General features: G+C 36.9%; 1 protein-coding gene across 1 annotated transcript in view; it reads right to left on the bottom strand.

The window, feature by feature from the left end:
* The window catches only part of CFAP61 (cilia and flagella associated protein 61), a 119439-nt gene that overhangs the window by 79046 nt on the left and 16305 nt on the right, over window positions 1-24088 (bottom strand). Inside the window, exons 8-16 of the mRNA XM_074817528.1 lie at window positions 22845-22998; window positions 17228-17313; window positions 15879-16057; window positions 12783-12822; window positions 10746-10885; window positions 7044-7170; window positions 6147-6224; window positions 4860-5066; window positions 2043-2177 (exon numbers count right to left, since the gene is read on the bottom strand). Coding sequence (XP_074673629.1) covers window positions 2043-2177; window positions 4860-5066; window positions 6147-6224; window positions 7044-7170; window positions 10746-10885; window positions 12783-12822; window positions 15879-16057; window positions 17228-17313; window positions 22845-22998 — 1146 coding nt within the window. The remainder of the gene's footprint in view (window positions 1-2042; window positions 2178-4859; window positions 5067-6146; window positions 6225-7043; window positions 7171-10745; window positions 10886-12782; window positions 12823-15878; window positions 16058-17227; window positions 17314-22844; window positions 22999-24088) is intronic.

Here is a 24088-nt window from a genome sequence, read left to right as displayed (position 1 = left end):
AGGACATTGTTTTTACACTTCCATTTTACCTCACTTCCTAGCATCTTCTATGACAAAAACGTGTCTCACCTTGTCTCACTGTATTTTTTAAGGTGACAGTTTTCAGCCTTTCCATTTTGCAGAGCTGTCACATTTAACTCCTTGGTGGGATATTTTGCTCTTTGCAACACAGATCATGTCTTTCTGTTTACAGAGTGTCTGAGCAGGCCTTTTGATTGCTACAAAAAGGTAGAAGTATAATAATTTTGTGCCTACTGAAATTCGATTATATTAATTTTATAAAATACACCTCATTTTATTTGCAACTTAGCTGCAGGATTTTGCAGGGATGTGCAAGATTATTGATGGGGATTGATCTTCCTTTCTGAAACATTAGAGAGAGGGCAAATGCCTTATGCCTGGCTACTACCAGAGCTAACAAATCATCCAAGATCCAAAAGCAGCACCAGCTTCCTATTCTTATGAGTACACTCAGTCCCCTATGGTAGGTTACCTCTTAAGTTATATCTTTCCCAGAGTATGGTGGACAAAGGTCATTTCATTCACTCAACAGAAGAGTCACTTTAGCTTTATATGGTTTCAGATTCTTGGTATTTCAGAAAACTACAGGCAGCAGTAGCGGACTAGCTTTATCCTCAAGTTACCACCTAGGGATCAACCCCAGATGTCAGTTTTGATAGAACACAGTCTGTCAAAAATCTATAATTAATGCTGGTGCATATTGCATGGATACTTATACAATGGCTAGCCTTTTTTTTTTTTCCCAGCAAAACTTTGTTAGTGAAAATCTGGCACATTTTATTAAACAGAAATTCATTAAACTTTCAAGATTTCAAACAATTATCTCACTGCCTGCAACTCTCAGAAATTCTCAGGAAGAACCTGGGAACAGAGCAGACAACAGATTTGCAAATCTCTCATACATAGAAAATCACAGACTTGCTATCTCCAACAAAAATGCTAAGATGACCTCTTTTAGTAAGAGAGCAACAGTTAATTTTAAAGATAAAACAGGAAGTAGTTTAAAGAAAAGCATCAGATAGTTTATTCTGCAGAGAAGAGGAAGGCAGGGATGTGCATGTTGAGGGCTGTTCAACAAAGCCAAACTCAGACCAATGGCCTCAGCCATGTTCTGGATTTTGCTTTGCCAACTGCTGCCTAATTAAGAGTTTTGGATGCCAAAAATTACTGACTAACTGTGAAAAGGATAGCGCTAAAAATATTATATGGGAGCCCATCTCAGCCAACTGGAAGTTAGTAGATAGACGTAAAGCTCCCTAATTATGTTCCTTTAGGAAATTACAGCTACCTGCTGAGTGTTCATCACTAATGGTGTTTTTGCTAATATTTCAGCATTGCTAGTTACTTTTGTGAAGAACCATCTTCACATCAAATTTTAGCTACTTAAAAATGTAAGACAGAATAAGGTGTAAGTTATTTAACAAATGAAATTTTAGGAGACTTTTAGTTTAGAACCTCCAGACTGAACAAGTGCTACACAAATAAGAACTGTTTGGGCAGTGAAAACAATCTTTTCCTTTGCTGTTAAATCATTCCTGATGTTTTGAAGGGTCCTTTGAGGGTATCTTATGCATGGAAGAAACCCAAGTTTGAGACTGAAAAATAAAATTTACTTAAGCAATTTCTATAGAAATAGTCAGAAGCATGACAATGCCTTTTTTCCACTTGCAGAGCATAATACCTAAATAAACTTACCAGGAAGATGGCTAAACAGTAAGTCAGAGCATTTAAAATGCATTGGGAGTTTGAAGTAATATAATGAAAAAACACCATTAAAATGTAAGCATTTAATATGTAAATGTTATAGTTCGGTGATTGCTGTTTGTTATGTGTTTGAAATTCAAGCTTAGAAGCAGCGATGGTCATGCAGAAGCAAAGCTGGGATTGTAAGGGTATGGACACCATGTTCAATGTAATTAAGAAGCAACCTATCAACACTAAGACGGTAATGCCATCCCATCTGCCAAACCCTGCATTAGCTGGCACAATGCCTCTTGCCTGCTGCTGCTTCTGTTACCCACCTGATCCTTGGAGACCTGCTCTGATGGGGCGTTTATGCCAAGCTCTTCCAGAGGATAGACAATCTGTCGTCTTGGTCGCACGGGAACCATGTAATGAAGGGCAGATGTCAGGGAATGGGCACAGGGATTCTGAAACTGAAAGACAGCAATCTATATTTCAGCAGAGAGAATGTCAGAACAGTGCTTCACAGATGTCTGTTGTATGGCTTTGCAAATACAAAATTCTTAGCTCTGTTGGCTAAATCTGAGAGAAAAATCAGCAAATAAACAAACATACTCAGAGCAGAGGAATGAATTGCAGATAATTCCTGACACTAATGAAGATAATTATGAGAGTAATTACATTACTATCTCTGTGGGAATGACAGATAAACAAGTGGTTTGGTTTATGGGATTTTTCAGCACAAGTATTTTCCCCAGGAGGATATTTTTCTCCATAGTGATCATGAATCAGCTTGATTTGACCTCATTAAGCTATGTTATCTGCTTACTGCTAACCTTTGCTTGTTTGGCAAAGAATGGTTATGAATTTATATAGAAATTCTATACCAACTAAAATGTCAATTTCATCCAAGTGATAAATGTTAATAAACTGGCATAAACTTGAAGTGAACAAAAACCCTAATGCTAATGTGAATAGCATGGATCATTAGAAATAGCTGTATTCCATTTATTACAGCATGACTAGCTCTGTCATAATTTACGACATGAAAGGGGAAAAAGAAGAGAATTACAGGAAATAGAGAATGAACATTAATGCAAACTAAACAACACTGAAGTACCACTCCATTCACAAATATTGAAAAAACTTGATGTTACTATGTTATTTACCACTTATTAGAAAGCGATGATAAGCTAAAGAAACTTAAAGGAACTCTGTAGCCTGGAAATACACCAAACTGAATCATTAGTAAGATTTAACTTTTCTCTTCCATCCACTGCCATTAAACTGCATCTCTGTAAGTGGCTCTTAAGAATCTGAGAACCTAATGCTACGCGAGGACATTGGTTCCTCAAAAGAACACTTAATAAAGCTCCACAAAAGTGCACAGGAAAAAACATCCTTCTGAAAATGTACCTATGTCTAACCTGTCAAAATACCTACATTAAAAATGGTGGTGATTTCAAAAACACCTAAGTCAGTGAGGACAGAATTCATCTCAGAACCTAAAAGCTAGGTGCTCAGTTTAGCTAGCCATGCAGACACCCCCCAGCGTTAGAGAGATGAGCACCTCCAGAGGGCAATTCTTTCCGTCCTAAGATAGATAGTTATGATTGATGGATGAACTGCCCTCTGGATGCACCGTGTTTCTCCATTAATGATGGCAGGAGCCTAGGTGATTAGGCTAGGCCAGATAGTAGTTCTAGATTGCTACGCATCAATGAGTTGACATGTTTGAAAATTTTACCTTGTGTTCCCTTTTCTGACATGATACTGGTAACAAGACACATACATGAGTATTTCTGAAAGCATCTTTTATTTTGTTTCCACAAATTATGTTCTTCTCAGAAATGGATTTTCTCACGCAGCATTAAGTTCTTACAGTTCTTCTGTGGCACCTCCAGAAACACAACTCACATTTTCAATGCCAATGAGGTGCCTAGGTCCCACTGACTTTTGATGAAACATAGTCCTAAATCACTTTTGAAGAGTTCTTATAAACAACCTGGACATGTTTTTAATATTATCCCCTTGCATTTACTCATGCTACATTATGCTCAGTGATATTCCTTTTTTCTTCCCTGCCCTCCACTTTGTGCTGAATCTAAACAAATACTCGTACATCTTAAAATTAATTATGCAGCTGAGTGGCAGTATGTGGGACAGTACAACTTGACCAGGTTCTATTATTAAACTATGACAGGAAATATAAATTGTTGTTAAATACAAAGATACAATATGTGCTTTACACCTTGTCATTTAAAACCTGGTTGGTAACTGATTTGCAAGTGACAAAGGTATAGCAGGTGTATTAGCATGTTAAAAACAATTAAATAAAAACTATTATGCTGGTTTCCTCTGTTGATGAGTTTTGAGTTTCTTGTTTCTTCACCTAAACATCCAACACAAGGGCAAGAAACCAAGTCAAACCCAAACTACAGCTTACAACTCAGACAGAGGGTCCTAACCTAGGCAGGACTGGGAATACCGAATGCTTGCTACTTCATCCTAGAACCAGTCTACTGGGAATGGACAGGAAAGGGCAGAAACTTGACTATCAGTACTACCGCACAGTTATGGAGGGGACTGACACAACACACAAGACAGCAGTGATACATGAACCTATGTGGGTAAGAAGCAGATATACTTCTCCCAGAAGCAAGTGAGGAGGTAGCAAACAAATTATTCCTCTACTGTGCTGTTCCCAGGGCAACATACTAATGTGTGTAACTTAAGACATCTAACTACACTTAGAGAACAGTTGCCCTAGGATTCCCTAAATTCAACTGAGAAACAGACATTTGCAAAGAATGACTCAGCTCAGAAGGAGCCACCCCCTAGGAAGAACTTCTCTCCACAGACTAGGTAAGGAGCCAAGGCCAAGTACACTTCAAATTTCTGCTCCTTCACACACTTCCTGAAGATACTGGGTAAGTCTGGACTCACACGCTACTGAGCATGCTACGGACTAACCCTACTATGCAACAGCTACGTCCATGAGTGCAGATTATATCATGCAGGAAGAGAAGAAAGTAAAATTTGCTGCAGGTTGCTAAGAAAATTCCTGTTTACAGTCATTCAGAAGCAAAGAGAAAAATAAAGCGAGCAAAGGTGACAATATTTAATATAAAAAATACAAATAACTTTCTCCTTACCCTGCCTTCCACATACTGTGGATAAATAGGATAGTAAAGGGAAGATTTGTGGGCCAAGCGAAGAATCTCCTTTAGAAAGTGTTTTGTATAATGATGAAATATAGGATTTAAGACAAAGTGGTAAAGATGTCCATGCTCCTCTTGCTGGTAGTGATTAAAATTAATAAAATCTTCAATGTTGTAATGTGATCGGATATATTCAATATCCTGGAAAATAAGAATTTGGAAATCTGCAGTTATGAAACAACTACATTTACATTTTAGCAAGTGCCAAGGAGTTGCTTTCTATCAATTAAGGAACTAAATTTGAACACTGAAATTAAGTGCCTTTGAGAGTTATAGTCAATTAAAGCACACTGACTGAACATATTTTTCTTGAAAATCTTTTCATTTTATCACAATCAATTTTTGCAGCTTGCCCACCTTTATTTACTGGGAATGCATACTTGACTCTTTCACAACAATGTCTGATACAGGTTAACAGACGTTCATGGAGAAAAAAAAGAAAAAAACTCTGCTTTGCTGAGTTCAAGACAGAGGAGCCTAGGCTGTCCCCTCACAAAACTTAAACTGAAAAAGGGGAGTTCTACAGAGGAGAGCTGTGTAAGAAATGCTCTTCAACAAGTCTTCCCTGTTGAAGTCATACGCTGAGATTTTTGCACATTCTCTTATCTCAATTTTTGAAAATATGAGTGACTATTTAAAAAACTGAGCATTACATCTGCTGAACAATCTAAAATCTGCCTTTTCATTCATGCAGAATGCCACAGAAGTAAGCCTTAAAGAATGTTTACTTTTCAAGAATAATGTCCAACACAGTCTTTTTTTTGGTACTCTATTAGAACACATGCTTTTTATTTGTTTTGAAGTTAAGTGTGTGGTTTATAATCACTCAGAATCTGTTGCTGGAGAAAAAAGTTAAGAAAGCAAATCTAGAACAACTACTACTCTTTGCAGTACGTGTAGTAAAACTGCTTACTGACTTTGGAAATTAGGGGGCAAAATAGGTGATTATAAACATTTAGAGGCAGAATGGCTTCACGCTAAAGAACCAAAAACAGGTGTAGGAGGCGTACTCTGAGAACGCATCAGCAGCTTCTTGCAAATAACAGGGCGATTTTTGGTATAATTTACATAGTCAGGAAAGAGAGAAAGTAAGTGTATAGAAGCAGTACCTTTTACAGACACCTTCTGTTAGGTACATGTATAGTGGCAAGCAGGAAATTCAGCCTTTAGTGTTGAGGGCTAAGCATTACAGTTTTCATACAACAGAGAAATAGAATTTACCATTTCATCTCTAATGACAGAAATGCCAACTATTTGATCCAGAACTTCTGCTATGAAAGCGTGTACTGGGGTCCCATCCTGCAAGGCAAAAGCAGCAGATGCACGTTTCCTATCTCACTGGTAAGCTTTCTTTTTAATCGCAACTGTGCATTTCACCACATGATCACAGTTAAAATACTTTCCTCCCAGTGTACATTCCACACACTACCCCAATTTAACCAGTTCCTTAACTCAAGGCATAATGTTTAAACAGTGTATATGGCTGGACTCTTGACCATGCAGAACTTTACTGAACTAAAGTTTCAGTTAGGATCTAGCTGCTACAGCCACTAATGTAGTCCTGGGTTAAGTTCTGATCTTAGGAAAGAATATTAGTTAAAGTAGATATTCTCCATCAATAGTTGTATAAAGTGGATTCCCCTACAGCTGCATGACTAGTAATGATAGCGCTTGGGTTTTTGTCTGTGCAGCATTTTCCGTCGCAGAACAAAAATGCAGATGTTCCCTACTGCCTGATGGACATATGTCTGGCCACATTATGGGAAGGTGATGGAGGCCCCCATCATGTGGCAAAACACAAGTTCATCACACAACCAGATGTGTGCGCAAGAAAAAGCAACAATGCAAATCAGGATGTGGGTGGCCAAAAAATGCATCCAGCCTGCTTCTGTTGCTGCATTTGAGGAATCTCCAAAAAAGAGGGTAGTCGCTATAGGCCACAGTTACATTAACTATCAGATCACGCTGAATACAGCCTATACTGACTGTTGGTACTGACTTGAGTATGTATATACTATATATATAGAGCTTACTAGTTTACAGTAATGTAATAAACTCTGGATCTTTTAACCAGTATTTATCCATTCCCTTGTAAGTATATTTGCAACAAATACTCACTGGGTCCCTGCGAGCCAGAGTAAATATCTTTAAGTCATTCAATATACTTTCATTCAAGCTAAGGGTTTTAATGAGCATTTTGACACCAAGTAGGTCATTGGTTGTTGCCCTTCTTACATTAAATGACCTATAAAAAAAAAAAAAGAGGAAAAAAAAGAGTAAAAGTTCACTCTGTGACAAATGAAAGACAATTCCCATGCTTAAGACAATATGCTTTCCACAAGCACCGAACACATGCCTTTTAGAAGTTGAAATTAATTGCTGTATGACTATTGTTTCAAATGCATATATTAACTAGTTGTGTGATCTTTTGTTATTGCACATCTACTTAAGACAACTCAAGAATGCTGCTTTAACTGTTACTAAACACTCAGTCTTTCTGCACCTACAGCCCAATCCCACAAAGCAATGACTAGCTGTAACCACGGGTATCACCTAATCTTCATGTGAATAGGAGGCAACAGAGAAAGGAGAAAAAAAAATATTTTAAAATTAAAGTAGAATCCGTAACTGCACACTGACACACATGGGGAAGAAAGAAACAAGGAAAGTTAAGAAACAAAATAAAAAAGGAGAGAAAAAAACCCAGAGCCAACTGTCATCCTTGGATATGGTACAAAAGAAAGGCAATAACATCAATTTCTCCAACATGAACAAGCTACTAACATTTGTGTTAGGCCTCAGTTCTTCAAACAGTAATACATGAGCATAAATTCACATGAATAAAATGCCTCTGATAAAGATTGCCAATTAGTAATCACACAACAGTGACATGGTATAAAAATGTCTGTGCAATATATACAACCAGCAATGTTAGCTACAGACAGGAATATCCTGGAACTTATCTAGTTTATACACTCTGTTATAAAACATCTTCCCACCTACTAATTATGAAAAAAATTTACTTTGCAGTGACAGTCTATAGAGCTGAGGAACTCTCTCACATTGTCTGTTAAAGGTTGACCTTTCCTGGTTAAACAAGGCTCATATAATAAAGACTTACAGAGTGCTGTTCAAGGAACTGAATTACAGCTTAATTTCCCAGAACTAAGTTCTTCCACTCACAGTTAAACTTGCAATTCATACAGTATAATTTCCATTCCTGTTCTTGTTTTCAAGTTAAACTTGTATGTGCTATTCTTCAGTTTAAGTCACAGTCACATTGAGATTAATTTTATGGAACATGGTTTTAATGAATAGCACTAGTACCTTAAAAAAACAAACCTACCAAATGTCTGGTATGTTATAGGAAATTTCACAGCTCAATCTCATTGATCATTTAGAACTAGATTATTTGAGTGCTCAAAAGCATACATTTGAATACTAAATTAAAATTAATCCTGAACTTCTATGAGCATCAGATTAGTTTCCACATTTCTTAACACATTCCCACAGACAGTTAATTTCAAATTCAAACAAGTGATGAGGATGCCAGTCTGCAAGACCAGCAATATGGTTCATTGCAACCCATGAAGTGCTATCTTCCTGCCACTCTACTGAGCCCAGCACAAGAGTTTCTCTCCCCACCCACATCCAAGAGAAGGCAGCTGTGTTAATAACGAACTTCATTTTTAATATGATGAAAAACAGAACATGCAAAAAATTGAAACCGTTTTTTAAAAAAATAAACAAAACCACCAGATCCACTGTAAGTATGAAATAGTAGGAAGGACTATCCAAGGCCTGTGCTCATTTCTCTTCCAGCAGTGAATTAACTCATTCTAGATGCCCAATTCCTTTGACTGCTCAGAGACCAGGACACTATTATTATTATTATGCTTTTTAGTGAAAATTGAGGGAAAGTACCCATTAAGCATCTCAGCCTATGCCTTGTCACCTGTTATCTTTTCCTCCTTCACTGTTAAGTAGCAGACCTATACTTCCATTTGCTGCACTCTTGCTTTTTGTGTACTTAACACTTTTTCTTATTCCTTTTACAACCTTTACTAATCAGTATCTCATTTTGTGCCTGTACCTCTTCTGATTTTGCCCTTTCATGTCTTCATATTCCCATCTTCTTATCCCTGTTTTTCTTTTAATCCATTTTCTGTGACTTCCTTTTCACTCACATGCCTTTCAAAAGCCCTTGGTGCAAGTACAATATATTGATCTTTTACTTTTTCTTATTTTGGCTTTATCTAAGAGAGTATCTGCTGTTGAGCACAGAATTTTTGTTACCAAAACTTACCAAAAGCTTCATCTGGTTTCTTCCACAGCTTTTCTGATCCTGGACCTCAATGAAAGGCTATTTTTCCTTACTTTCCTGCACAGCTGCATGGGGGATTTGGAAAATGCTACTAATGACCCTATTCTGTTTTCATGGAAGCGCTGGTAAAATTTGGAATATGTACAATTTAATCAGAATTGTAAGGGTTTTTTTAAAAACCTTGATAACAAGTTTAATTTTGACCAAAATCGCAGGAGGACGTATGACTACCAATCCTACTGGTGGATTACTGAACAGCTGTGGCTGAGATTAACAGGAATTACTCCAGTGGCTTTCTCTTCAGCCAGCTGGATTCTTACATAGTACACAGAAGCCCAATTTCATCCCATGGTAAAAAGCTTCTGCACAGGTCCAAGAGTAGCTGGCCAGTTCCTGCATGAGCTATTTGTACACCACCAAAGGTGATTAAGTATGCAATTAAAGCAGAAGTATTTCTCTGAAACCACACATTATTTAGCTACATTAAGACAAGAAAAAAAAAAAAAAAGGAAAATCTCTAACTGTGCCACAATTTAAGCTTGGTGTTTGGGCCAGTATAGGCTTGTTATACAAACAAAGCATTGGAAAACTCACACCATACAACAGAAGTCATAGCAAGAGAGGTTTTGTGTCCCAGTTCACCAGTATTTCAGACTACAGAAGCGTTCAGAGTTCAGAAATTGAAAGGTATGAAAGAAATGATTCAACACAAAAAAGAGGATATAAAATAGATACTCAACAATGAGGTTACTGCTGTGTTCTGCATGTTCCAGAAATGCAGAAATTACTGCATTTCTCTTAAGAGAGTTATACCATGATTCCAAGAATTAAATCTACACCAGGCTTTCAAGTATCAATGTTACACAACCTGACTCAAGTCCAAAGGGCCAAATGCTGCACCATATTTCTCTATTGGCCTTGGTCCACAACGAGGTAACTTGAAGAAGCTACTCGTCCATACCAATGTTCATCTTCATTAAGTTAGTACTGTATATACAAATTTTAAATGAATCCTCACTGGTTTTACTTAAAGGAAACTATATATAAATGCTGGCAGTCAGAAGACTGCTTGCTTTTACATTTTTAATTATCTCATTTTTTGTTTCATTAAAAATCATGTCACTAACTACTTTATTTCATTGAAAATATAAGGTTATTTCTACATTGCCTAGTATAGTGCTGTGTGGAGATACATCTGAGTATGCTTAGGATTCACTCCAGAACAGGAAGCAAGACAGCTGCAGTAACACTGCTGAAGACTGAGTTATTGAGCTCTGCTCCTAACTGCTCCAGGAGCAGTCCTGTGCTATTCAACTATACTGTTCTGAGCACTCAAGCTACCATTTTTGCAAGATGATGTGCTATACCATGCAGAATACCAGCTTGGTCTGAGATAGTAAAGGAATAGCCATCTGGTTCTAGGTTGGATGATGCAAGTATATTCTATAAGAGTAGTTCAGAATACATCATTTGGTGTCATGAGGTATGTGACTCACTTGAGCAATCCCGCAGAATGGAACACATAAAGCTCATAACCAAGTTTGGAAGTACAAAAAGGGACAGCCCGAACAAAACTCTGGATCAGGTGGAATTCTGGTACATGATGTGGTACGAGGATGACACAGAAGTCTTTGTCCTGAAAAAGATTTGCACAAAATAAAGGCTCTTAGTGGTCTTGTGTAAGCTTTACGCAAAAGCTTCTGACTAGAGGAGACAGAAAGAAAACAAATTGAAAGCACCGCTTACAATGTATGCACACTCCAAGTATTGCTAGTTGGCTCACAGAAACGGGTCTTCTAGCTCCCGTAGTTAATATCCTGATAGTCCCTAATGGTCCTTTTTTTCCATGCCCCTCCCTCCCCTTTTCTTCTTCAGTAGAACAGAATATTTCCGTTGGAAGGGACCTACAATGATCATCTAGTCCAGCTGCCTAACTGGAACATTACCTCTACGCCCACACCTTTAGGACTGACATTTTCCCTTAAAAGGTCCTTTTTTCTACCTCCCTGCTCTTCTGCAGTGAAATTTCAGGACAATGTATGTCTGTCTGGGATCTTTTGCACATTCGCAGCCAAGTGAGACCATCAACTAGAGCAGCATGTCCTAAAATCCTGAACAAGCAGCCAGTGTGTACGCTCAGATTGACTTTGCACCGCATGCATAGTAGACTTGATGAAAGCCAGTTTGTATACGCGCCGTGATGTCCAGCTTGTCCCTAATTTGGCATTGCTGGCATGCATGTGCTACGGGGTGCACATGCATACAAAGACACACTGTGTTGGCAGTCAATGTAATTGTTTAGAGACCTGTGCTGTAAAGGCTGCAGAGGTGCAAAGGAATGCAGGAATCTCCACTGAATGCTCTCAGATGAAAGAGAGCATCCCCTGGAGATAAAACTACATGCCACAAATAACTTTACCCATTTGAACTGTTCAAGCACTCCCTTCCACCGGAGTCTCTCCCTTCCCTTTTTATTGAATACATGTTTTAAGATAATCTCATGCACACAGGGATGTTGGAAAACTCTGACAATTCACAAAGACGCTTCATGCAGAATGATACATGCTGAGAGACTCCCAAGTAGCACAGATCTGAAAGATGTTTAATCAGTTTACTCTGGCTGATTTACTCTATGGCATTTCTTCAGTAGAAAGATATTATCTGAATCTCTCTCCTTTTCTTCTCTTTAAGCACACTATGTGATTGATTTTTCTTACTACTCCTGGTGATTCCATCACGATATTTTGTTTCAAGGAGTGACAGGTGCATTGTTGGATGGACAAATTACTTAGAGATTTGAAATGTTTTCTGTGTTCACTTTCTCTGGAAACTTTCTTTGGTGGTAAGCAGCATTTTTGAACATGCTGATATTTAGGGCCAAGTCTGGATCTCTGATCACCAGGACCTGTCTCTAAAGGATGCTACCATGCAGTAATTTGTAGAGTAAATTTACAACACACTGTAGTGTGCATTAAGAATGTCTCAGAAAGTGGACTTTGCTACATCAGATAAAGATTGATCACACAGGGCATCAGTGTGAAATAGCTACTGCACTATAAATTCACATCCTTATTTGCTGCACAATAGTTTTGCCCTAAACATAAATCTTTAGTGCCACTATTTAGGCTGTAGGTAAATACTATGGATTTCCTTAATACTCCTGTTTTATAGACTTTAACTCCATTTCCTATAATGTATGTTCCCTGATTTTATTTTTAATTTAGGTACAGTCTGGATCTATACATGATTTCTAAAGGAGTTTGAAACATTTGTTTTCTAAATCAGTATCTCAGAAAAGCCCCTACGGAACATAAACAAAGGACTTATGTACACAATACATAAAGACCAAAAGCAGCCAAGCAAAAGAGTCAAACTCCTCAGAGTAACCCAGCCCAGGGTAATTAGCCTCAGAATACTCCCATGAGTCACTGACTTACTCAGGCACCATATCTAAATACCTTGGCTGACAACTGCACTACTGTCCCATCATGCACACACACACATACAAACTTTAAAACTTTAATTATACGTACTGGAAAAAGCTTGAAAACATAATGCAAAAAATCCAGTGATCTGCAACCAAGAGTAAACATTGTTAAATAAAACGCTTATAAGAGAGAGATCCTAACATTTTGATATTTACATCCCCATCAGTGCAAGTGCTGCACTTCAGTTGCTGACTTTAGTGCTTTAAGCACTAAAGCAAGAACAAATCTGAATGTCTGAAATAATATCAAAAAGTTACACTCTTTACTGAAAGGAAGAAAAAAAATGACTCTCATGTTGACTCCAACATTTTTCAGAAGTCATTCACGAACTGTCAGAGCAGCACTAGTATCCAGCAAACATTAATTGAGGTTACAAACAGTTGTTGCTATGTTCCACAATATTTTCATCCAGTACCAAGAGTTCTGTCACTATCCACTTGGTAAACCTATCTGATATACTTTATCAGACTAACAGGAACATCAATACTTTGAAATTGTTTTTGAACACTTTACCTCTTTCCACTTCTCACCTACTGGTTTAGAGTAATTCCACTCTCTTTTCCATGGTGACAGTGAAATGTGACATTTGAGTTTAAAAAGACATAAGAAATCTAACAAATTCTTCCTGCGTCTTCTATGTGTAAGCATATCAAAGAGCTCTAAACCCATCAAATAGAGTTATGCTGGAGCTTTATAAAATATTTTTCCACCGTACAAAATGTCTTTTGAAGAAATTCAATACAGATACCTAAAAGTATTGATAAAACCCCTCCTCCCTCCAGACCTGTAATTAAGTTCCCTTTAATTACTTCACCAGTAACATTACCGAATGAAAAGAGAAATCATTTCTAATTAAAATACCTATGATTGAATGAAAACTTTTTTTTTAAAAAAGCTGTAAATACAGATCTGGATTGGGGTATTGTATATTCACCTATACAATACGTAATTATGACTATTTAATAGAATACCTAAATGGGGGAAAGGAAAATGCCATTGCAATGTAGTTTTATATTCTCTGGTATTCAGTACCTTCTTGTCAGCAAGGAACACAAGAATGGAGGTGAGATTTTCAAGGGGGCTTAAAAAAGGTATCAAACATCTGCAGATAAACTAGTAATTTAGTTCCTTTGCATTTTACTTTCAATGCACTAACAAGCCATGTAACAGCTCTAGATTTAAGAGATGGAAGCATTTAGCAACTTTACTGGGTAACACAAATTCCCCAGTAGTAGACTTCCCTTGAGGGCTAAGATGCAATTATACCTACACTTCAACCAAGCTACTATTTCTGGATCCATGCTGTGCAGGGTCAGCAGTAACTCCTTCAGGGCAAGATTCTGTGATACAGTCAGGATTACCTCATGCTATCCTTTCAAAATATTCGCTTTTCTAATGTTTCTTTTACAAACAGGTGGATCAAGCAAATGCAAGCTAGGGAGGCATACAGGCAAAATATTTGAAAACACCAAGATCTACAGATTCCTCAGCTCTGCAAAGAGGATCTTACATGAGTTAATCTTAGAAGAAGTCTTCAGAAAGGAATGCTATCTTCTCCACAGATACCCATCTTGGAATCCAAACTGTTCCAGAGAAGTCTCCAGTAAAAAAAGAATGGGACCACAGAGTTGAACAATAAACATGGTGAAAATATCTTGAACAGAAACAACAATGGTGCATATGAAGGACAGAAAAAAAGGTGACAGATCCTTATTCTAAGGAGGATACTATGAGCAGAGAACTCAGGTAGTCTACAGAGAGATTATTTCCCAACACAGGTGTAGATCACTGCTTTGAATTGCTATTTCAGCATAATGGAGTCATTCCAGAGCAAGTCCCTCATTTCAGTATTATTTTAAAATAAGTTATTTTATTCTGGAATAATTATCTTGCTCAAATTTTATTTTAGACTAGATTGTCCAGAAATTAACTATTCTGGAGTGGACTCTCTGCAGTGTGATTGTTCTATTGCATGTACGTTGATCAGGGTTTCTAAGTACACCACAGACTTCTAGCACTGCATTTCTCTGTCTTCCTAACAAATTTGTGCTATATTACTCGGTAAATATGTACCAAGGAGTCTATGTGTTTGCTTTGCTTTGGTAATTTAGGATATTTGCATTTGTAGCAGATTCAGTGTTTAATCCCTTTGGGTAGGCTCCCTTCTTAATCAAGAAACAGCTTAATAAATAGAATTAGTTTTCAAGGAGTTCCAATTTTTCTTCTTAATGAAGTTTGTTCCTAAATTTCCTTTAAGCTAGGTAAGTTCAGAAGTTGTCAGTCACCAGTGACTACTACAAGTAGAAAGATGTTTTTCCAAATGGTACTACAGTTGTCAAACCCATCATCAATAAAGTTCTTGCTACTGATACTTTGCCTCTCTAGAACTTACATGTATTTAAAAGTGTGGAAGATCTCAGATGTGCTCAGCCTCTGTCTACTTTTTGTAAGTATCTACATGTTTTATCTTTCTTTCTAGTATCTATAAACAACAACAGAGCTCATTTGTAATCAGAAAGGGTCAATGATCCTGGAGACACCTTTGCTGGTGTGGTTGAGTATAGGTTCACTCTTCAAGGGTGTAGAGAAATTTGGGAAAAAAATATCTAAACCACATTTACAGATCTATTCTACTCCATCGGGATCCAAGAGTCCAAGGTCAGCAGCAGCAATCATTTTAACATAAAAAGCCTTTGTCTTCCCCCTACTGTAGTGGATTCTAGAAAACTGAACCAATTCTCTCAGTGATGGGAGACTGAGTGTTTAGAAATGAGAACATTTAACTTCAGAGTTAAAAACATCCCCATGAAATGAGATGACCAGTACTCTTAGCCAGCTTTGAAATTAATGTTTCTTCAGAGGAAGAAGTGGCCTTCTTCCACAATTCCAACTAACGTTTTTCCAACAAAAAGAAATTCTTAACTTTTAGTCCCCCCAGTCCCACCAGAGATGGGAAGTTGCAGCTGGAGGTTGAAAGTTTCAGTAAGTTATTAGTGAAGGTAGAAGAAATGGAAAAAAAGAGGTCAGAAAAAACCCAACCGAACTGCAGCAGATGTTGTTACTTTCAGATTTGTCTCAAAAATGTAACATTGAAAATTGTTATTAAGATTGGGAAAGCAGTAACTATTCATCCATACTTACCTAGTTTCATACTTCTCATCAATACAAAACAGACGGATACAGAAAACATTTGAAGCTCCTCTGTACACTGGATAAAAAGCACCTCCTTCTTCAGTCTCAAGAAGTGTTGCTGAGCCTTTGAAATCTTTGACATCATCTAATGGCAGTTCAGTATGGGAAACGGTAACAGCTCCATCCTTCTGCAATAATAATAGACAAGTGATCACATACAACATTTCAGAAAATATTTTCATTTTTTAATTAAAAGGTCTTGCATCGTTCCTATCTTATAGCATTCCAAGCAGACACACAGGGATGTACATTTACTTGTCACATTTTGACAAACACTGAAGTTCATGGAGGTATTTTTAACGTGATGTTCATCCGTTTCTGAAACACCGGATAAAAATGGCCTTTAAAAATATATACATTCTTGCTGAACAGCAATATATTCACAAACTAACAGTTACCATTAGAGTCCCTTTGTAAGGTAATAAAATATTTATCTTTCAGAAATGTTTCTATATAAAAATTTTTGTTTTCAGATGCATATTGAAAATATGTGAAAGTTAAAAACATGCTATGTTAAAGAAAATGGGATCACTGTAGATTAAAATATTGTGGAAATGGAAATGAACAATAATGTGAAGAAAACCAGAGTAGATTTGATACAATATTGAGAGAGAGAGACTAAAAGACAGATGCAACCATTTAAAATTTCTTGGGATAAATTCTCTGCTGATTCATGCTGCACCAAAACATTTCATGGTAATGGTCTTTTATCAAGTTGAGCTTTGCTCAACACAAGAGGCACAGATAGAACATGTGCCCTTTAACTTCTATAAATTACAGGGGAAAACTGAAGCTATATTGCTGTTTTTCAACTTTGGTAGCTTTCCATCAGTAGCAAATTTTTAGTCCAGTAACAGTCAAGTCAAAATCTCAAGACTCGCAGATCCTCAGAGTAAGACAGCTCTTGCCCTGTCTGTTACAGAAATGCGCTCTCCACAACTGCAGAGGGGCCCACTCAAAACTCTGCTTCCACGTGCCTTCACTTGGCAGCAGATCTGCACAAACAGGCCCCCAACCTTTTTCTCCTCTCAGTGTCACTTTATTCCCACCCTTGTGCTGTCTGGCTGTTCATGTGAAACCGGATGGTAAAACTCATTCGATTAATAACTATAACCACCCACATCCAGATGCAAGCTAGAGCAGCTTCTGATCTATGCGCAACAGCAGATATAAGTGTGCGCCCATGCAGAGGACAGTGTAGGAGTCAAAATAATAAGCACTGCTTGTCCTAGTAGCCTCCACCTCTGTTTCATTTTAGCTTTTAAAGTTACCAGCATTGCTGTGTACAGTGGTATTACCTGGACAGCTGCATCCTGATCATGAGTGTGTTCAAAGATTTGAGATGAAACAGACTCTGTTTCTTGGCTTGTTTGGTTGCTTTTATCTTCACCCGAGTAATGAAAAAGAATAAATGCATCAGGCTTAAAAATGCAAGCTTAACCCTCAGAATCACAGCGATAACTAGAGTGTGCCAGACTACCTCTGTTGAAAGGTTTATTTTATTTATTTTTAACAACCACACTTAAAATAGACCCTCCTATAGCTACTTGGCTAGAACTGCATTAGACTATTTAATTTCAAGGTATCTTAAACCCTGTGCCTGTTGTTAACTTGTTCTCTGATGATCACAAGGATGAGCAAGGGCTCTTGACTCTCAGATTAGTACTCCTAAAAGAACTGAAATTCAGAAGAAATCCTACTCAAGCCAAAACCCTTACTTACTGGCACAGGCAGGGACAAGAAACAGGGATTTAAATTCATTTCTCAGTTGGTAAACCTAACTAGTTCTCTAAACCCCATTTTAATTCTTATAAAAGGTGGTTGCTCTTTCACCAATCTTTGTCAGTTTGTCTATTTCCTCCTCTTCTTCTAAACGGTCATTGAACCATGCAAGGAATGTCCACAGTAGCAGTGACCACAGGCTTTGGTAAGCTTTCAGACATCAGCAGTGTAAAAAAATAATAAAAGGGCTCCATGAAAAGGAAAAGCACTTTACAATCAAGTAACGGAAACCAGGTTTAAATCTGCATGACATATGATCCCACCATCCTCAGTAACGTGCTAGTCTAGTTCATCCCAACCTGAGTAATAATATTTTTGTGGGTAAACAGATAACTAAGGTGATAAGATGAAATTACTTGTAGCCATCTGATGAATCAATATTTAAACACTGACTGCCATGATATACACATATATGATGCTATATATATTTTTTTATATACGTATACACACACATCATATACATACAGCATCTCTGGTCAAGTGCTTAAGCCAATGAAAGCAAGCATCTATATGTTAGGGAGTTTATTTAAATATCGCTATACACATTTTTTTGCTATTCAATCCCCTGGCCAGGGCCAAATACAGAGTGGATATTTAAAATATTAAGAAACCACAATAAAAATGTCGAAAGCCAACCTGGAACATACATAATGCATTAGGTTTAATTTCAATCACCTAACCATCACTTTAAGACAGATCTTAGCAGTTTTACACAGCAACACACACAGCTCTATAGAACTCTAATGATACCTGACCAAGCATGAGAGAACTGACTACAAACTTTTGTAACATCGTGATGCTGGCTAGACAGCAAGCAGTCGTCATTCCAGCAGATGTTACGCACTTTAGGGAAAGCAGTTTCAAAATCTGTATGGTGATGGATTATTTTCTTTAAAGTGAACGGAAGCTGACAGCATTCAGAACGAGAGATGATCTGACAATAAAGGTCACATCTAAAGTTAATGCTATAGATCAAAATTATTTTAATCATGAACTTGGAAAAGAAATGTTGAAGTACTAGTGAATCCTACACATTGCTCCAAATAACCACCAAAATTACTAAAGCAATGTGTCAGCTGCTGTATTTTTAGCCTCTGAACATATCTTCAATAGTTCTGCCATTCCTTAAATTGTCACCTCCCTAATTTCACAGATATGTTCACAGTTTGGGTTTATATTTAAAAATAAAGCCAGAAAATAAGTTTTAACTAATAAACTCTTGAGGTGTAGGTATTGCTGCTGCAGAAAACACATCAGGCCAGGCTGTCCTTGCATTTGAAAGCTCCAGTAACACAAGGAAGACAAAGTTCCTGAGCTCCAAGAGGAAGAAAAAAAAAAAATTCAGAAAACCCAGCACAACAGAATTCTTCACTCCTCTCTCTGAACTTTACCTTGGGAAACCCATCTAAGCTACATTCACTGCCATAAGCATTTCTTCATATAGTAATGAAAAAAAAAAACAAAACAGAACACCAACCAAAAAACCTCAAAGGTTAAAATAATTTAGCCACAAGTATTTTAAAAAAATCTATTATCTGAAAATCTGTTTCTCTGTTAGTAGAAAAGAATGCAGATGCAATGTGCAGGGCAATAAAGAACACAGGGGTTAGAAATCATGGTTTCTCCAGGGGTATTGCAGATGTGAGACTTCACAGAAATGATCAAATGTCATCTTGATTAACCCAGCTACATTTCTCATTATAAACAGCCTTGCAGGTGTCAGAAGTTAATTAATACAAGTCTCTTGTTGTCATGTAAATATTGATATGTTGTTTCTGACTTTATACTAAAATGACATCCCTTAATGGCTCCACCATCCACTACTGGCAAATATAGCTGCATCACTCTTTACATATATGCTGTACACAAGTGACCGGGAAGAACATAAACACTGTTGCACTAACGGAAGTAAGGAACATGAATAAAGAGAAAATTAAAATAATTCAGTGATTGCTGGGTTGTTAACAGAGGTAACAGTCAGCAGGATCAAGAAGCCAGTTCACCATGAAGCCTGATGAAAAGCCCTTGAATCATTCCCACTGCATCATAATGTTTTCTAGCTAATAATTCGTGACACCATATAGAGTAACAACCAAATTACTGTAATTACCATGAAACGTAAGTGGCATATCAATATTGTGTTAAAGACAGATTTCTGTATACTCTTTCATTATTATTCAGTATTATTTTGAAAGGGAAAATAATATCAACCTGTGGTCTCTACTTACTTAAAGAGCTTGAAAAAATATCCTTATGGTTTGGGTTTTTTGTTTGTTTTTTTTTAATGTGGGAACATAAAATTACTCTAGAAAGGAATGCAGCTTGCATTTTAAATTCTCAGCCTTTGAATTCATTAAAAGAAAGTCCACATCCTGTATTGATGTAAGGTGTCTAGTGAACCTTCACACCAAGGGACAACTTGGCAGCAAATTTCCAGTACAGTAGCCTGCAGAAACAGTGCAGTCTTTAAAACAACATTCATATAATTGTGCAGATGTTATAAAACATAATCAGTGATAAACTATGTGTGACTGACACTGTAATAAATTCCAAGAATATAGGTTGGCCCTTATATTGGAAAGGCTTAACAATGAATGGACTACTGGGATGCAACTCATATGGGCTCTACATTTACCAAAAAAAACCCCCTAAACCACAACAAAAAACCCAAACAAGATAATTCTCTTTTCAAATTACATTTTTAATAAAATAAAAAAAGTCAGAGAGGAGGGGAACTGTGCTTATGAGTTCTCTGGGGTTTTTTTTTGCTGTAAACTTCTTTATTAAAACAGTTGGCTTTTTTCTTGCCTTTATTTAAAAAACCAACAAAAAAACCCAAAAAAACATTACTGTTTTTCCTGGAAGTTTTCATGAATGAATACCAAAATGAATTTTGAGTCACATCTCATGCAATAATGAAATCCAAATCACTCAGAGAAAAAGGGCTTTTCTTTCAATCTGCTCTAAACACCTGGGCTTTTTGTTTATAGTCTCAAGTCAAATGTGTAACAAGCAGTAAAAAGAAATGCTGTTTATCAAATATCTATCATACAAAGCATATATTTCCAATAAACCATAGCAAACTTCTGTAACTTGTGACAAGCTAATGCCTTACTGAATTGGTATTAGAAATTAGAGTAATAATAGTATACATTTGATTTTTTTCCTCTTTTTCCTTTCTCTGAAATTCTAGTTTCATCTCTTTTGGGTCATACTGGGCAGGTATAAACAACTTACAATGTTTCAGGACAACCAATGCTTCTTAAAGTGTTATAATTGTTTGTTTATATTCTAAAATGTGCAAAGCTACAATAATTTTAATTATTATTCAGTGATAACAGAATTAATATTGCTGAGCAGTGTATGAGCTAACTCTAATTTTACTATTAAATTTCTAGTGGCTCTTTCTCTCTAGGAATAAGATCAGAGTCAGGCTCTTAGCTTATGATACTCAAGTTCTTTCTCAGGTGTCTGAGACCATCATGGGTTTGTGCTCAAGCCATCTGAAAAAGTCAACAAATAATTCTTTCCTCAGAGCTGACCTTGTCATTCCAAAGAGAGGGATCCTACTACTTTTTTAAAACTTACGTGAAAAAAACCACACAGGATTGCAAACTAGTATCAACCATCAAAACTAACATAGTTTTTCAATGGAGAGGGAAGAGAAGAGAGATAAACATGTGAGACTGCTAACCACGTTGCTTAATAAGTTTTGGAAAGCATTCAGATGCTAGATTGACAAATCATACAAGAACCTGAACAGAACTGCTGTTTATGCTAAGTTTTCACCTTTAGAGCAAGTCTCATAGATTTACTAAATGTTAAAAAGTGTAACAGCTGTATTGTTAAAACCTGTAACCACATACTCATTTTAAAAGACTCAGCAGCACAGAATTTGGCATAAAATATGGGCCTACAGCTTTGCAATCCCTGGACAAGGAAAGCACACAGAGGTGTCTAAGAGTTTTACCAGAACCAGGTAAAGTCACAAAATGCTTAAGGTTGGAAAGGACCACTGGAGACCATCTTGTCCAAGCCCTCTGCTCAAGCAGGGTCACCTAGAGCGGGCTGCCCACAACTGTGTTCCAACTAGTTTTCAGAAGAAACTATCATGAGTGATCTTTCTTCCACCCTCATTTATGTTTCTACGTATGTCTGTCACCTATTTTAAAATGATACTCCTGAAGCGCCAGGAGCACAGAATGATATACAGGAGGAGATAGCTGGCTTCCTTCATCTCTTATTTGCAAGATGCTTCTTTGCAGGGGAGAGGAAGTCCATAGAAGCAGCTGTAAGATCTTTTTTTTTTTCCCTTTTCTGTTCCATGACTGCCAGCGCCGAGATACCAGCTGGTGACTGCTCTGTAGCTCCCTAGTTTCCTTTTTTGCCTGCTGCTTTGTGTTCAGACAAGCAGATACGATACAACCTAATGATGTTTTTTTTAAATTCTATTACTGATAATTAGTAGATAGCTAAATGTTGCCCTTGTGCACACAAAGCCCTTTGACAGTGAAAAATAAAGATGACAAGTGTAAGTCATTTACATGACACTTCTGTTCTACAAACAGGTGACATATTTGCGTTACTTTTTTTTAATCATTTGCAGTGAAGTGGCTTGTAGATGTGTTGTTGTATCATGCCCAACATCAAATAGAATAAAGAGACAGTCCCTGATCTCACAAAATCTTGCAACCTAGAAGAATGCAAACAATAAGCAAAGAGAGCAGAAGTTGGACCACAAGGAAATAAAGACTACACAAGTCAATGGGACAACATAATAGCCACAGTTAACCAGCTGCTTAGCTACTGACAGACATTAGAACCAGATTTCAAAATTAAGTCTTCCATTAATACAACTGATAGAAAATATACCTGATGCTTTAGATTTCTGAAATCTAGGTTTATCCCATACCTGGTATAGAGCAGCTCCCCACAAACAACAATTACTTCTGAGTCAGAGACCAGGGCTATCAAAATTTCTCTCCTGAATAAAAAAACATCAGGCAACCATCTCCAATAATTTGTGTTTTCTTGCTAGTAAACCTATATCCTCTTCCAACCTGTTGCAAAACCTACTCAGAAGCTAGAGATAAATGCATCTTGAATCTATCTAGCATTTTAGAATACAGATACCTTCTTGAATGCTTGTCTTCTGGGGCATTTTGAGAATATCTTCAGGATGTGGTTTACAGAGTCCATGGAAAGGCCCTAAGTCAAAACACTCATGAAACAAGGAAACATCTACTTGAGAACATAAGCTCATGAATCCTACTGCAGTGTCACCATCCTGAAATATAAAAGCAGCATCACACATATGTAAAAGTTGAGCACGTGATTTTAGGTCAGGACAAAAAATTGACAAATATTTCTGAAACAAAAGTTGCAGTGTTCCATCTCTGGCTGTGCATAATAGAAAAGTAGAAGGGAACTACTTCAGCAAAAGGTAAAGATCCTTTTTTTTTTTTTTCCCCTCCCTTTAATGTGTGTATTAGGACCTTTATATTAGATGTTACAATTTTTTTGTTAGCTATGACTTGCGAGAGCATTAGGATTCTATATATGGACCAAATAATGACCTGTTGTTTCAATAAAACATTTGTTACAGTAAATAAAAAACATATACCTTTTAACTACATACCTCCAAAAAGGTATCATTTTTCTTTAACCTAAAGTACAGCTAAAGTAAAATCTGGATTTAGCTAGCCATAATGGTTGACTTATTACTGGACACTGCTTTGTAAATAAAATTTTGCTCAAACTGAAAAGTGTATCTTATTTTCCTATAAAAATAATTAATTCAAGAAAGCACTTATATAGTATATAGACAGTAACTAATACAGTATATAGTATGTATTATTTGCAGCAATTATAAGTGCTAAATATTTTCAAGTTCTGAACAAATCTAAGAAACAGTCTTTAAAAAAAAAATGCCGTGCTAAGTATGGAAATGACAAGCTGGAATGCTGAAATGGCTAGTTATTCTGTATGTTTGACTATTACTGAAAGTTTCCAGAAAGTTGCAGTCTTCAGAAAGAAATACACTCTGAAAAATGAGAATTGGCACGCTGGAGCTTTTTCAGCTTTAGGCTAAGACAAGTCTAGAAGAAGGAAGCTCTTCAATTTTTTTAGTACTTTATGCAACTTTCTGGTGAAACACACATAATCAACTTTTTTTTTCGTTAATACAAATAATGAAAGCCTCCTTTGTAAACAATGAAACCTCAATGGCTAGATTTGTACAGCTGTTTTATCAGGCCATCAGCACTCCAATAAAAAAAAAATATAAAGTTTAATTTTTTCCCCCCCCTCAAACAACAAGTGATTGTTTGTTTGCCTTGTTTGCGTAACCGAACAAAAGCTGGGTCGCTGCAGTTGTC

The sequence above is a fragment of the Strix aluco genome, chromosome 3 (genome assembly GCF_031877795.1).
Source record: "Strix aluco isolate bStrAlu1 chromosome 3, bStrAlu1.hap1, whole genome shotgun sequence".
NCBI classification, from domain to species: domain Eukaryota; kingdom Metazoa; phylum Chordata; class Aves; order Strigiformes; family Strigidae; genus Strix; species Strix aluco.
Note: the sequence above shows the minus strand (reverse complement) of the source record. Positions and strands in the feature narration are given on the sequence as shown.